Here is a 15,844-nt window from a genome sequence, read left to right as displayed (position 1 = left end):
GAGAGAAGTCTTGCGTCTCCCTTTAAATGCTGCAGCTGCTGCTGCCGGGCCCAGCCCCTCCCCGCATCGGGTTGCGCAACTCTGTCATGGGGGCGGGGGAGGCTGACTCTGGGCTCCGCCCTGGCCGGCGCCTTTAAGAGACCAGTGTCATGTGACGCTTCATTGCTCTCATCCCCCCCCCCCCCCCAGCACACACCTGTTTGCGTGCGGGGAGGGGCGAGGGGAAGGGAAAAGGGAGGCTGTCGCGAGTCTTCGTCTCCAGCCCCGCGCATGCGCACTAAGGGGACCTAGAATCGTGTATTCAAAATGGCGGCGGCGATGGATGTGGACACCCCGAGCGGCGCCAACAGCAGCGCCAGCAAGAAACGCTTCGAAGTGAAGAAGGTGCGGTCTCTGGAGGGCGCCACCCTGACAGCTGCGGAGGGAGATGGGGGCGAACGGGCCGGTCACTCCGGGACGAGGAGGGGGCGGGTTTTGTTCCCCTCAGGGGCCGGGTCTCCGGTTCCGCACTTCTCAGGTGGGGGCGGGGCTCTGGGTTTCTGGCGAAGGTTGGGGCCAATGGCTGAGGCGGGGTCGCTGTACGTGGGGGATGGAGGAGCCAATCAGCCGCGCTGTTGTTGCCGGGTGACAGCGGCGTGCGGGGAGGGGCGGTGGGGCGGGGCTGTGTCAGGGAGGCGCCCGCTCTCTTACAGGGGCCTGGGCGGTGGCATGCGGGGACGGATGGGGGCGGGGCGACGCTTCGGCTCAGCCACCTCTGCCAGGGCGATGCTGCGGGGCGCGGCCGGGGGGACACGGGTGCGTGCCGGCTGCCTGGGGCCTCTGGTGTGGCCCTGCCCCCACACGGAGCCACCCGTGACGGGGCCTCGCTGCCGCTTAATTTGGTGATGTCAGGACGTGGGAGCTCTCGCCTAGGTAGCTCTGCCGACTGGCTGAAGGCTCCTTCTTCCTGACCCCGATCTAGTCTTCGGGGTGGTGCAGGGGGCCCCTGGACAGCGCTCCTGCTCCTCTACCAGTGGCTTTAACTCCTCTTCCCCACCCCCGGACTCTGCCTCGAAGCTGGCTGGGGCCCATCCAGGAGGAAGAACGTCTTGTCTCATTTCCTTCTGCCCTTCAAACCCCAAATCAAAGGGTCAGGAAGCCAGGGGTGCACTGGCAGCCCAGGAGCTGGCCCTGCGAGATGAGGCTTCTCCTGTCAACCCAGTGAGAAGTTTGCCCATGGAGACCTCCACTAGGCAAAAGTGAAAAGGGTGCTCAGGACCTCTCATAACCTCCCTTTGACACTTGAGTGACAGCAGTAGTGGCTGCCCCACGCCAGTAGTGTATGTGAATGTGTGAGTTTGATTGTGGGTCAGACTGTCTCATGCTGAGTGAAGCTTGTCCTACACGCTCTCCTCTGGCAACGCATGATGTCAGAGATCTCCTGACTCTAGTCAGAGCTCTTAGTCACAGGCCTGTTGGTTACTCCAGCTTTGCCCAGTGGGCATGGATACAACATCACCAGAAATGAAGACTCTCTAAATGTAGCGTAGTTGATTGGATCATCATCATCTTCCTTCCCCTGTAGCTATATTGGCTTTACTGACCTAACAGAAGTAAAATAAGCAATAAAATCCTGATTTTTATCTCTAAATTTAATAGCTGTGACTTGGATACATCAGCTCTCCTGAGTTAGAAAGTTTTTACAAGCTTACATTGTTACTTCTCAGTTTAGAAAAACACTTGAATGGTAGCTGTGGTCAGAAATCTGGGCCTGCAGTTTATGCAGCATGAAAACACTGAGAGGGGAGGGAAAGTATGTTGTACAAAGACATATAATGAGCAAGTAAGGAGAAATTTAGGTTGAGTATCAGGAAACACTTCCTAATGGTGACATCTGTTGGTAGGATGGACTCTGAGGAAGTGATGGAAACATCACTTGATTTGCTTATATACAGGAAAATATATACTGTGGAGAACAGTCACTTACTGGAAAGGGAGTTAGACAATAATCTCTAGACTGATTATATTGCAGTAATATAAGTTAGAATTGCCACCCACAATGTCAGGCAAGCGAGTTCTGGTATCCTGTATAATTATGAAGTGTCTTCTAATTTAATCTTTTTGGGGGGCAGAGAAGGGGATGGGATGCACTTTCTGTTATAATTATGTATCATTTGGCTAAGGGTTCCAATCCTGTGTTGATTGTTTTTCCCCCCCAAATATTGTCACTTTAAATGCATAGCAGACCCTCTTCTTGTAGGCTTTTGTGATCATGGAAGCCAGAGTCCCTTTTTGGGGGGGAGGGGGGGACGGCGCACAACACTTCTTAAAAGATGAGATTTGAAGGATTCTCAGCTGCGCTCTTCTTCCCCCCCTCCCCCAATGTATTCAGACACCCATATTGGATCCTCAGATGTGCCCTGCAGTCCTTTATGCTAGCTCCCATTGTGTTTGAAATAAGGGACTTCAATGTAGGGTGGCATATAAACTGTCTCAAGTAATTGGTTCTCATTGTTCCGCAGTGGTGACTTATTGGTAGGGCTACTGCTGATAGTGGTAGTTTCCATTTTTGTCAAGGACATCTGGTTTGGACTTCCAGTAATGTGCACACTTTCCGTCCATTCCATCAGTCCTAAAGATATGACTCTGGGAGCAAAAGACCCACCTGAATATGTGATTCAGGTCTCTTGAACAGAAATACGAACAGTTGCATTTGTTTTTTTTTTTAAATAAGGGACTTATATTTAAGAGTGACTGGCTTATGCAGGTAAATAAACCTCTTTCCTAACTAGGAGTCTGTTTTTATATTTATATTTCTTGTGTAATAAATAATTCCTCTTGTTTCCTGGGTTGGCAGGAAGTGCTTGGGTCTTGGGTGGATTCAGTAGTGTCTGATTACTCCCAAGCAACTCTACCTGTTCCAAAGAGTGGTGGTGCTGGGTTTTCAAGGAGATCTCCCCATCTGTGCTCTGAAGAGCTGTGATCTCAGGAATAGTGTAACAGGGAAGGAGGGCCAAGGAATCCTCTGACAGATACTGTAAATTCAACAGGAAATGTGTTCTTCTTTCTCTTTGTAGTGGAATGCAGTAGCTCTCTGGGCCTGGGACATTGTGGTTGATAACTGTGCCATTTGCAGGAACCATATCATGGATCTGTGTAAGTAAATGGAGTGGGGGGAAATTACAGGCACTATGGCTATTCAGACATGGCCGTTCCTTCACAGATGTAATGCACAGCCAAAATCACCTCTTAAAGTGAGATTCTTTTCAAAGCCCGAAATTGCAAGCCTGTGTTTTGGTAATGTCTAAAGGCCAGGATTCAATCTCTTACCTTCTTCACCATCACATTTCCCTTTTTCCCCCATTTTAAAGAGGGACGAATTGAGGAATTAAATTGGTATATCACTGCTACACAGGAGCCAATGTTGGCTGGGCAGGGATTTGGAAAGAAGTGTGGCGAAGTGGAGTAATGATGAGGGGCCAAAGGAGAGGTGACATTATTTGGGGGCGGGAATCATGCATAAACTGAACTAGTTAGAAAACCCAAATTGACTGTTTCATTAAACCAGTGAAGATTATGACACTCAATACTTCTACAATTACTGACACACCAAGAATCCAATCAGACCGCTAACTTCAGTTGATATCACTCCACAGAAGATAGCATTAGCTACCTCATGCTGTGTATAATAATCTGGAATTGTGTGGTGGCTATCCAGAGACACATGGATTGTTTTGTTATAGAATAGACAAACCAAACAAACATAAATACTTGAACAATACAAATGTTACCCTTAAATGTCTGCTCTGCTTTATCTGGGAACACTTACAATAAGCTTAATTTTACAAATAAACATCAAAACACTTATTCCATATGAAGGGTATTAAACTGGAGTTCAGTTTTGAAAATTTCAAACTTGAAATGTACATGCACACACAGATCAGTCACTGATATCAATTCTCCAGAGAGTTACACAATGGGTACAAAAACAGATTCTCAGAATCGAGAGTGGTACCAGAGGCACAAAATCTAACTGCCCCCCCTTGCCTTAGTGTAGATGGACAAATATTTATTTGGCATCCTCTAGGTGAATGTATGAGAACAGGTTTTCAAGGCTGGTCCTGCTTTGTTCATTACACTGGTCTACAATTTTTGAGAAGTCGTCTGCTTCAGAGATAAAATGTGCTATTTATTATGTATTTTGATGTGCTGAATTAAAATATGACAATTAAAACAACTGGCTACTGTTTCTAAGATATTTAAGTTTTTACATTTTATGTCTATGTATATTGTGTAAATAGTAGAGTTTTAATCATAAATTGTAAACCTAGGTCTTTTCATGTGTTTATGGTTGCTTTACATGATAATATTTCACCTGTCCTGTTTATATAACACTTTAAAAATCAGCAAAAGGGTTATATAAATAGTTTTTTGCCTGTTTCATAATAAATTTTATGTATATAGGTTAGTCCTATTCAGTGTCTACTCGGTGCTTCTTGGCTTGTCTCTTGTATTCATTAAATGGAGCATCTCTTGTCACTGTCCAGGAATAGTCTGCAAGCATTGATGGGCTTCATTTGCCCTGATAGCGTTTCTCCATTGTTGCAATGTCCTGGTGAAATCGCTCGCCGTGCTCGTTGCTCGCTGCTCCGCAGTTCGGTGGAAAAAAATCTAGATGAGAGTGCAAAAAATGTATCTTTAGTGACACGTTGCAACCAAGGCTTTTGTATTCCTTGAGGAGGTTTTCCACCAACAACCTGTAGTTGTCTGCCTTGTTTCTGAGAAAATGTATTGCCGCTAACTGGAAGGCTTTCCATGCCGTCTTTTCCTTGCCACGCAGTGCATGGTCAAATGCATCATCTTGAAGAAGTTCACGAATCTGAGGATCAACAAAGACACCTTCCTTTATCTTAGCTTCACTTACCTTGGAAATTTTCCACAGAGGAACTTGAAAGCTGCTTGTGTTTTGTCAATGGCCTTGACAAAGTTCTTCATCAGACCCAGCTTGATGTGTAAAACAAGTGGTGGATGCTGAACACTTTTCCTCCCAGGCTCCAATGACTGTCGGAGTGGCCAATCTTTCTTGATGTAGTGGGAATCTCTTGCACGACTATCCCATTCGCAGAGAAAAAAGGAGTACTTTGTGTATGCAGTCTGCAGACCAAGCAAGAGAGCAACAACCTTCAAATTGCCACAAAGCTGCCACTGATGTTGGTCATAGTTTATGCACCTCAAAAGTTGTTTGATGTTGTCATAGGTTTCCTTCATATGGACTGCATGACCAACTGGAATTTATGGCAAAACATTGCCATTATGCAGTAAAACAGCTTTAAGACTCATCTTCGATGAATCAATGAACAGTCTCCACTCATCTGGATCGTGAACGATGTTGAGGGCTGCCATCACACCATCGATGTTGTTGCAGGCTACAAGATCACCTTCCATGAAGAAGAATGGGACAAGATCCTTTTGACGGTCACGGAACATGGAAACCCTAACATCACCTGCCAGGAGATTCCACTGCTGTAGTCTGAAGCCCAACAGCTCTGCCTTACTCTTGGGTGGTTCCAAATCCCTGACAAGGTCATTCAGTTCACCTTGTGTTATGAGGTGTAGTTCAGAGGAGGAGGATGGGAGAAAATGTGGGTCCTGTGACATTGATGGTTCAGGACCACAGGTTTCATCCTCTTCCTCGTCTGACTCAAGTGAGAATGATTCTGGTGCATCAGGAACCGGCAGTCCTTCTCTGTGGGGTACTGGGCGGATAGCTGATGGAATGTTTGGATAATGCACAGTCCACTTTTTCTTCTTTGACACACCTTTCCCAACTGGAGGCACAATGCAGAAGTAACAATTGCTGGTATGATCTGTTGGCTCTCTCCAAATCATTGGCACTGCAAAAGGCATAGATTTCCTTTTCCTGTTCAACCACTAGCAAAGATTCGTTGCACAAGTGTTGCAGCAGATGTGTGGGGCCCACCTCTTGTCCTGATCTCCTTTATTTTGGCTGCAAAATTGGTGATAGGCTTTCTTAACCATAGTGGTTAGACTGCACTTTTGTGATGCAAAAGTCACTTCACCACAAACATAGCAGAAGTTATCTGTACTGCTCACATAAGTACGAGGCATCTCTGCTCACTTTGGCTAAACAGAAATATGTCCTTTTGCAAAATCAAACACTGACAAATAAGAGAGCACGACACTGTATGATTTCTAGAGCTGATATAGGGCAATTTGTTCCGCAGAGTGATGTAAGCTTTGTTATGATTGCATCATCCATGACTTCTAGGAATAACATGATGCAATTCATATCATGTATGACGCAATACCAGCTTCAGATTGCATCATTCATTGTTTTGCCTAAAAAGCAAGTACTGTCCAAACCCAGTCATAGATTTATTCATAGCTCCGGTCAAAGATGTATTTTAGTCATTTCTGGTTTAAATTGAGATCCTTTCCCTTTATAACTCACTTATCCTCCGCCATTCCCAAGTCAAGGGTCGTATATACTGACCCAATAGCATATCTTGAAAACTAGAGCCAATCAACAATTTTAAGCATCATTTTCGTTCTCAGTGACCCAGAATTAGTAAAGTTTGACTACATTTATTTCAGAAGCATTTTGGCTGTAGAGCAGTGTTATCTCGTAATATAAAAAGTAGCCCTCCCCCTGCCCCCAAGGAGAGAGAGATCACCCTGAGGTAGACACCTGCCATGTAAAATTTCAGCTTAAATGGGTAAGGTTTGCAAAATTTATAGGCAACTGAAAATATAATAAATGTTAGGCAATATGAATGATATGCAGTATTACCAGCTTCCTCCTATAATGAATATGCAATGTAATGCACTAGCAAAAATGTCTAGTGCAGTCTTGGGCTGCCTACGTTGAGCTATTAAAGAAGCCTCTCTCTGTGCAGCTCTGGTGACGCTGCACCTGCAATACTGTATTGGGTTTGGCCATCTCATAACCACAAAAATATATACAAACAAGATTGAGTCCAGAGAAGAGAGACACAATGATTAAGGGGTTGAAGGGATTAATTTGAGAAGACTAAAAACTAATTGTGACTAGCTTGACTATGTGATAACTAAGCCTGGAACATAACTGTCTACAAATATTTGGAGGGTGTAAACATTAATGCAGGAAGGAAATATGGTAGAAGGGATTATAACTAGAAGTGATCATATGACATTGAGCAGAAGAATGAGGCTAAATATTGAGATGATCCAATAGAAATCTATAAAGTACTGGAATAGTCTTCCAAAGAGCGCAGTGGAATCCTGTCCTGTACCAAATTTTAAAAACTGGACTGGGGAAGCCCTAGAAAACTTTGTAGGAAACAGATCTGCACTAGTAATAAGGTGATTAGTTGGCTTGATTGTTTCTTCCATGTCTGACTTCTGATACAGTACAGTAGCTGAAGTCATGAATAGTTCTAGAAGGCAACTTCGCAGGGAGAAAGAGAATACCATGTAGTGTGTATTTTCACAATACTGTTGCTCAAAAAGGAGCCACTCTAAAAAGTGTCTCCTGGGTAGCCACACCTTAACAAGTATTAATTTGGAGGCCCATTAATATAGCTGCAAATAAAGGAGAGCCATGCCTTATTTTCGGTCAGCAACTATTAGGGAGAAAATTGAATCTTGGGTTACTTCTCTTTCCATATTAAAATTCCGAAGGCTGCCAGAATAGTGTGGGAAACAAAAGCGGGGCTCTTCATGGAGAAATGCTGAAATACATGTTTACTGTGGGATCCTGACCACTCTCCTAGTGCAAGACATTTGGGCTGCACTTCTTTCAAATACTACAAATAGCTCATGCTTGTCCACAAGACTCCAGGTCTCTGCCACACCCCTTTTGCCTTCACTTCAAATTCTCTGCCACTAGCAGAGAAGTAGTTAAGCACTCCCAGGTTATCTACTATAATCTCTGCTTTTATAGTTTAATTTTGGGCAGCAGCCAGCAGATATCTCCTCTGCTTTTTTTTTTTTGGGGGGGGGGCAGAATTTTCAGGATTCATTCCCTGAATGAAGCCACCCATGGAGCTCCTTCTCTCCCTTTGTTAACCCCTTGTCTGTCATGGTGGAGCTGGATACGTGGAGAATCAGAAGGTCAAGAGGTGATTCATCTGCAAGGACGTTGCCTTGGGAGCTAAAGAATGGGAGTATGTCTATGATTGCCTCCAGCCTGCCAAAACTTGCCCTATTAGGGAAGGAGTTCAGTCTGGATGGCTAGTTTGGGGGCCTTTGCATCCATCAACACCAGCTTGGGGCTCACCCAGAGATGTCTCTTCAAGCGGTCTGCCCTCTTAAGTGTTTGGGACTCTGCAATATGGACCATACTTGCTGATCATTAATTCTTCAGGAATAAGTCCAAAACTCCTTTCAACATCCTTCTCCCTCCCCCCCACCCTCATCCAGTCTCCCTCTAAAGGGAAAAGCTCCAGGATCCTACTTCAGGTATTTAAAGTGAGTAATTTTATTTGCAAAGGAATCTGGTGTCCTGTTTTGCCCATCTTATTCCCCAGAGGAAGATCTGGACGCTCAGGGAAGCTTTTCCCTGTGTTTCCTCTCCAATGTGAATACTGAATGATGCGGACCGCCAGAGCTCAAAACATACACATCCCTACAGATTAGCCTGAGACAGAACACCAGCTGAGAGAGAACTTTGTAGATGACCATGATCACCTCAAAATGGCAAAAGTGTTCTAGATCCTAATCACCTTCCACAAGTTCTAACTTCTCCTTAGGAGCAAAAGATCATAACCCCAAGCCAGAGAAGCAGGATAGATTCTTTCCCCTAGAAATATTTGAAATGGCAAGAGGAAGAAAGAGGCCATCAAGCTCAAGCCAGCAAGACAAGACAAACAGGCTAAAACAGAGGATAAGTATCTCCTATCCAACACTAAGGAAGAGTTTGCCACAAATGACGACAAATAAAATAAATCTTTATACTGTGTTCGTGTTGATGGAATCATGGACTCGGGAGGGCAGGGCTGGGGAGGGACACACAGAGCTATGATAGCTAATTTAGTGAGCAGGTGCCAACTTTGGTCTAAGTACTGGACAAATGGATAACTATTCAAAGTAAATCCTTTGTGCCTCAAAATTATCAGGTGGAATATGGTGAGAGAGAAGCTTGATGGGTTATACCCAATATTATGGACATACCAAAGCATTTTCTCCTTGCTTTTCAAAGTCTGGGAAGGAGCAGAAGTTCTTTTAATCCTTACCCCCTAGCAAAGGTAGCAGAGAAGGGATGACTCATGTTCTGGATGTAGGTATTACCTCTGGAATGTCTGAGGGAAGCTAATACAGACCAAACAGTAAGTATGACTAGAGTCATCTTACCTCCATGCAGAAATAGGGTTAGGGCAAGATATCCTACTTCTCAGAGTGTAGGTCCCAGTTGATTTTGGAGAGATGTATGGGTGATTGCGCAATTCAGATGCTCTGTGGACCATCAGGCTCTTCCATATACCTTCACTTCATTTTTTCAGTCTTGAGAAATCGGTATACAATTATCCTGAAGGTAATTTCTCCCCTCCTATAACTATGGGTGATTGAGCTTTTTCTCTCAAGATGAAAGATGCTCAGATCTATTCAGTATCCATAGTAAGAAAAAGACCTTGTGGAATCTCAGCCATCTTAGACCTTGAGAGGCTAAACAGTTCCACTAAGAAGATACAATTCAGGATGGAATCTGGCAGATTCCCCAACATAAGGAGGTCTTATGGAGACACTGCATCAACAGACTATTTGGAATGGTCCCCAACCCCCAAGAAGTAGACTAGCTGATATCCAAGCACCTACATTATTCCTAGGTTGACTTATTAATATCAAGCAGGAATGCAAAGGCAAGACTCTTCTACACGAGGAAAGCAGGCCAAAGAGTACTAGGAACAGACACTGGCTCATAGATGATTGAATAAAGTCTGTGGTCCCCCCCTTCTGCTCCTAGGAAGAGTGACTTTGATTTAAAATATTATTGTTTTTTAAATTTGCCACCCCAAATTGGCCAAAGGAAAGTTGTTGCAACTGTCTCTATTCCTGTCCTACGATGTCCTCCTGCTTCCCAATCCAAACTATATAAGATTGAGTCTGGGCATTGAAATGACAAATTCCAAACCAGTGGGCCATTCTCCAAAGTAACAGAAGCTGTGTTAGCCTCCTGAATGCCTTCCACCTTCTTGAGCTACTAAAGAATTTGGACACCGTTCCATTGGTGTCAAGATTGAAAGGTCAGCAGCAAGAAGCCAGGTGTTCGGTTCTTCTGAATTTCTTATGAGATGGCCTAGGTTTTGAACCTAAGACTTTCCACAGTCACATCTTTTCATGAAAGATGTGTCCAAGCTCTGTGCTACATGAATAAGTTTGCACAAGTACTGATAGTTACAAACCAAATATCTTGAACAAGGGGGAGAGGTCAGTCCCAAGATAGAGAATCTTGAATAGCAAATCTTCCTCTTAACTAAATCTTTCCTCACAATTTTGATACAATAACCCATAATAATAATAATTAATAAAAATTAAAAAACCTTCAGAAGTCAAACAGACTTTGGTATGACCAAATTAGAAATATTTATCTTTACAATTTGGCAAGCAGACACATTTCACTGGTAGATGATACAGGTACTCCTACACAGTACCCGCACCCCCCCACCCCAAATCTAAGAAAGTGGACAGAAAACTCTGTCTTCATTAATAAAGACTGACTAGTCCCTCCCTCCCCAATTTGGAAAAAAATCTTACTTAAACCCAATGATTTCCAACATTTTGTTTGCTTGTAATAAGTCCAACAGAACAAAGAGCTTGGATATTTTTCCACATTTACTGTAGTAAAGAGGACTGTTTGATGTTACAAGTAGAAAGGGTCCCACTTCTGAATGTATGTTTAATTTTTTTCTACAGGTATAGAATGTCAAGCTAACCAGGCATCGGCTACCTCTGAAGAGTGTACTGTTGCATGGGGTGTCTGCAATGTAAGGCAAACTGCTTTCACTAACCAGCTATTACGAAAAAATTAGGTTCCCTCTTTTCTATTACTCAAAATCAGAATAGAGAAAGTCAGCTAATCCATTAAGATGGTCTCATAGTCATTTATTAGGAAAGAATTTTCAAACCCTGGATGCTTCCTGGGACATTGAGAGATGACTAGAAGAAGGGAAGAGGAAAATGGAAAAATGAGGGTTGGGAATATGTACAAGAAGACAGATTGGGAAAAAGAGAATACGCAAAAGGAAGGGGTGAAGGATAGAGATACCTCTGTACCTTGTTGCTTGGCAATATTTTAGGAATTTAATTTTGAGATGTGAGTATCTCTGAATATTCAAGGGACAGGCTCATAGCTGGGAGTTGTCCCACCATCAGAAAACAAAGTGTTATTTGGATGCCCACACATAGGCTTGCACATCAAGAGAAATCAATGTGAAGGGTCAATTTTTGTTGACCGGAGGGTTTGTTTCTGTATTAAAAAGAGAGACCTAAATTGTTTGTTCCAGTTAATTTTAGATTTTCCCATTTTGATGAGGCATCACTGTCCTTCAGACAGGGTACCAGACATGTCTCTAGACTCAAGCATGCAAATCAGCATTTCCCCACCACCTCATGTCCTGGCAAGGGCATACTGTGTATGTATGCAAGGCATGCATTGCATGCCCGAGGACTGGTTTTGCCTGCAGAACAGTTCTGTCCAGCCCCCGAACGCGCATGAAGGATGCATTTTTGTAGAACAAAATGGCATCCTGCACACAGCGTGACCACATGTGCACTGTATGTGTGAGGTCACAACACATGCAGGATGCTATTTTGCCTGGAGTGTGGCACGGTTTGCCTGACTAAAAGTGTCATGGCATGCCACTGTGTCCAGGTAGCATTTAAAGAATTGCATGAAGAAACTACTCTTGCCAGACTTGGACCTGGCTACATTACAAAAACTACTATGTGGTGGAGCCATGTTAAAACAAGATAGTGCCTCAATAAGGCTAAAAACAAAGTTGTATCTGTTTATAGAGGCAAGATCAAATGATGGCTTTTAAGCATGTTGAGGAACTTGAGTATTGGAACTGGGATTCCCAACATAAGCCTTTAATGGTACAGACAAATGGGACTCTAATTTTTAAGGAGCTGTATGGGGAAAGCAGGACAGTGTCTGCAGCCTCTCTGCTACTACTTCATTGATATTTCCCTTCCTTTTCTAAACAGATCAAAACCGTCCTCTTCCTTGCCATTTATCAGTGAGCTCAGTCAGGTCCCCACATCTTTGTTTACAAACACACTGTGTATCCTTTTTTATAGTGACCCTGTCATTGCTTTAATTTCTCTGTATTAAGAAATTCATGAACAGCACCTTATGAAACTATGTAACTTGGACCTTCTCTTTCAGCATGCTTTCCACTTCCACTGCATCTCTCGTTGGCTTAAGACTCGCCAGGTGTGTCCGCTGGACAACAGAGAATGGGAGTTCCAAAAGTAGGTATCCTGTGCCTTTCCCAACATGGAACATGCTATTGCCCATCCGTTGGCTCTTGTGATGAGTGCTAGGCATTGTTCATCTCTGCTAGATCTTGCTGATAGAGCACCTGGGTATCTTTCTCATTTCTGGGTCTGGCAGCATACTCTGTTCCTACTGGGAGGAGTTTTCTGTGGCACTGTACAGTGATCTTTGCTAACAGAGTTGATGGGCTCTGAAGGGTGTCCAGATAGTCCTGGTGTAAGTGAGAGCAATTATAAACTGGAGCTCTACATCGACATTTTCTCTAGAGAGTATAGAGAAGTGAAATTCACTGATAGCAGAGCCCCACATGAGTGACGTGGGTTCAGAAACTAACCTGGGTTAAATCCGTTGCTCCAAAACCTGGGTATTGTGTTTGTCAAGATGCCAAAAATTGCATCAGGTCACTCTGACCTTGCATTGTTGAGTTTTGTTTTAAAACCCTATTAAGGTTACAGATGAATAAAACTAACTTAGCTGTCTTGGCTTGGTGGCTGTTTGCTTGCAGTGCTGGCAGAACCACCAAGTAAATGAGCCAGACTGATGGCCTTGCTTAAAGACCCATCATTAGAAGAGCCAGAGAAGCTGCTGATTAGGATTGAGGGGCATTGACCTATTTATATGGGGGTACAGATTGGGTTGGAGATGAAGTAAGCTGAAAATGGTATCAAGAAGCTTACCTAGCTCCCGCCCCACTCTGTGCCTGGTTTAACTGAATCCTTTATCCATTAACCACTTACTTTGCTAGCTACAGATCCACCCAGATTTTTTAAAAAGAGCATTCTCTTTAAACTGAGTCCTGACTTCTAAAGCAGGAGTGTTAACATTTCTCAGTCCCATATTTGGGCATTAATTGGCACTCAGTTGTGTAAATGGCTGCTTCTGTGACAACTTCAGCACCAAAGTGCAGGATTTGAACATCTTAAGGCAGCCAAAATTGAAAACTGGATCCATGGGGCAGCTATTCTGTTTGGCTAGTGACTAAGGGTACATCTACACTACAGGGGGGAGTCGATTTAAGATACGCAAATTCAGCTACGTGAATAGCGTAGCTGAATTCGACGTATCGCAGCCGACTTACCCCGCTGTGAGGACGGCGGCAAAATCGACTTCTGCGGCTTTCTGTCGGCGGCGCTTACTCCCACCTCCACTGGTGGAGTAAGAGCACCGATTCGGGGATTGATTGTCGCGTCCCGACGGGACGCGATAAATCGATCCCCAAGAGGTCGATTTCTACCCGCCGATTCAGGCGGGTAGTGTAGACCTAGCCTAAGATGCCTAGGTACCAGTATGAGACATGAACTGGCTTACATTTTACACATGCCTAGTAATGTATAAGAGGTAATGACATGCTCCAGCCTCTCTACACCAAGGACAGACCTGAGAAGTGCAGTTTGGGCAGAGGATTAGGATGATAGGGTCAAAGTCCATGAAATGATGAGCTGTTTAGTCTCCCCCAATTAATCACTAATGTCTGGGAGGTTTAAGGAAAAAGTTAAATAGGTACCTTTTGCTTTTTGCTATTTCTACCGAGGTTGAAATATATATTTGTATGTTGCATGTTAATTGGATTAAATATTATCATGAGAGTAAAGCTGGTGCCAAAAAATCAACATTGGTATTCAATATAAAAATAACAAGCATGGTAACATAACAAATGTTTGTATTTTCAGGTATGGGCACTAAAGAAAGATGGTCACCAAGTTTACCATTCTGTCACCAACGTAATTGGCTCCTCTTGTTAATGGGTCTGTTTTAGGAATTCTGTAAATCAGTTATACATATGTCTTGTTTTTTGCTTTAATCTTAATGCTGCCATATTGTATACTCTTAAATAAAATATTGTTGGAACATCCTATCTAACTTTGTCTTGTATTCATGAATGAAATGATTGTGAACGGGGTGTGATCCTTTTCAAAGGGAAGCCAACTGGCTTTTATTAGTCAATTTAGTGTTAGTGACAGTTCTGGGGACTACCATCCTGTGTTCCACAAGACAGAACTTCCCATACAACTTGCCTTGTCAGTGTGCCTGATTTCTCACCAAGCAATTTAAAACCACATCTTTGCACCTACTAAATTCTATGAGAGGTCAATTGGAGCAGTTCCTGTCCCTTAATTCTGAGCCAGCAGAGGGGTGTTAGTTGTGCTGACAGTATTTTTGAGGTGGATACTTTTCTGCTAGAAGGCAGACTGTGAGATCACTTGCTCATTTCATACAAATTCCCTATTGTCATCAGATGGAAATTACTTTCCACTGCTTCTGATGTGGAACTCAACTAGAACAGGTGATTTACAAGGAGAAAACCTCATTAGCAATTCCCAGTTCCTTGAACCCATTCAGTTTGGTGGTGGCGAGCTGGGTGCAGCTTCTCAAATGTTGCTAGTCATAAAACACTTCTAAATAAAAGGTGCAAATAAGGTCCCTGCCTCAAGTAGCTTGGATTTTAAATTGTTTTCAAACCCACAAATGGGGCAGTAAATGAGCAGATTAAAACTGGGTGACCTTCACTTCTAGATCCCCAGTTGAAATCAATCCTGGGGTCATATGACCCAGAGTCATTAATGTCTGATCACTACATAGTGGTCTCTGTTAAACTTGGTGTGTCTAGTTCCCAGTTGACAACCATCCATATGATAAAATCATAATGTGGCATCTTTATTTACAGTCTCAGCAGAAAGGCCAGGGACTCAAATGACCATAGAGATAAAACCTTATCACAAAGTATGGTCCTACCGCATTAGAGTTAAGGCATATTGTGGTACTTTAGGAAAATTAGCATTCCTATGCTGTGCTAGATCTATAAATGAATGACTGGTTTCCAGGACTGTTGGTTTCGTACCTTTCCCAAGTACTAAATTCCCAACAAATCTCTTTTTAAATTGACATTTTTTAGTCTCTCAATGCTGCTTAAAAAAAATCCCCTGCAGATCATTGGCTTCTCTGATTTCTCATTCTCGTGTAGTAAAATTAAACTATTGAGTCTCTGATAACAAGTAGCTTTGGCATGAGGTATTAGTTTAATCATTGGAAGTACCATGTGCACAGTAGATCTATTCCAGTTATGCTACCTTGGGATCTCTACACATGCTCTCTGGCCAGTTGTTGAGGCTGGTTAAGCTTAGTAACTAATGTGCTGCTGAGCACTAGAGCAGTGGTTCTCCACCAAAGGTACATCAGCTCATCTAGATAGTTGCCTGGTTTTAAATGGGCTACATAAAGAGCACTAGCAAAGTCAGTACAAACTAAAATTTCATTCAGACAGTGACTTGTTTATACTGCTCTATATACTATACACTGAAATGTAAGTACAATATTTATATTCCAATTGATTTATAATTATATGGTAAAAGTGAGAAGTCTGCAATTTTT

At 43.3% G+C, this 15,844-nt stretch overlaps 1 protein-coding gene across 1 annotated transcript; it reads left to right on the top strand.

Moving 5' to 3' along the window:
• The first annotated feature begins 237 nt into the window (after positions 1-237).
• RBX1 (ring-box 1) lies at positions 238-14,330 on the top strand. Its single transcript, XM_034775790.1, has 5 exons — positions 238-384; positions 3,057-3,135; positions 10,891-10,961; positions 12,365-12,450; positions 14,146-14,330. The coding sequence occupies exons 1-5, from the start codon at positions 307-309 to the stop codon at positions 14,156-14,158; spliced, it is 327 nt and encodes a 108-aa protein (XP_034631681.1). The 5' UTR covers positions 238-306; the 3' UTR covers positions 14,159-14,330.
• The last annotated feature ends 1,514 nt before the right edge of the window (positions 14,331-15,844 follow it).

The sequence above is a fragment of the Trachemys scripta genome, chromosome 1 (genome assembly GCF_013100865.1).
Source record: "Trachemys scripta elegans isolate TJP31775 chromosome 1, CAS_Tse_1.0, whole genome shotgun sequence".
Lineage (NCBI taxonomy): Eukaryota > Metazoa > Chordata > Testudines > Emydidae > Trachemys > Trachemys scripta.
This window is presented reverse-complemented; position numbering and strand designations above follow the sequence as displayed.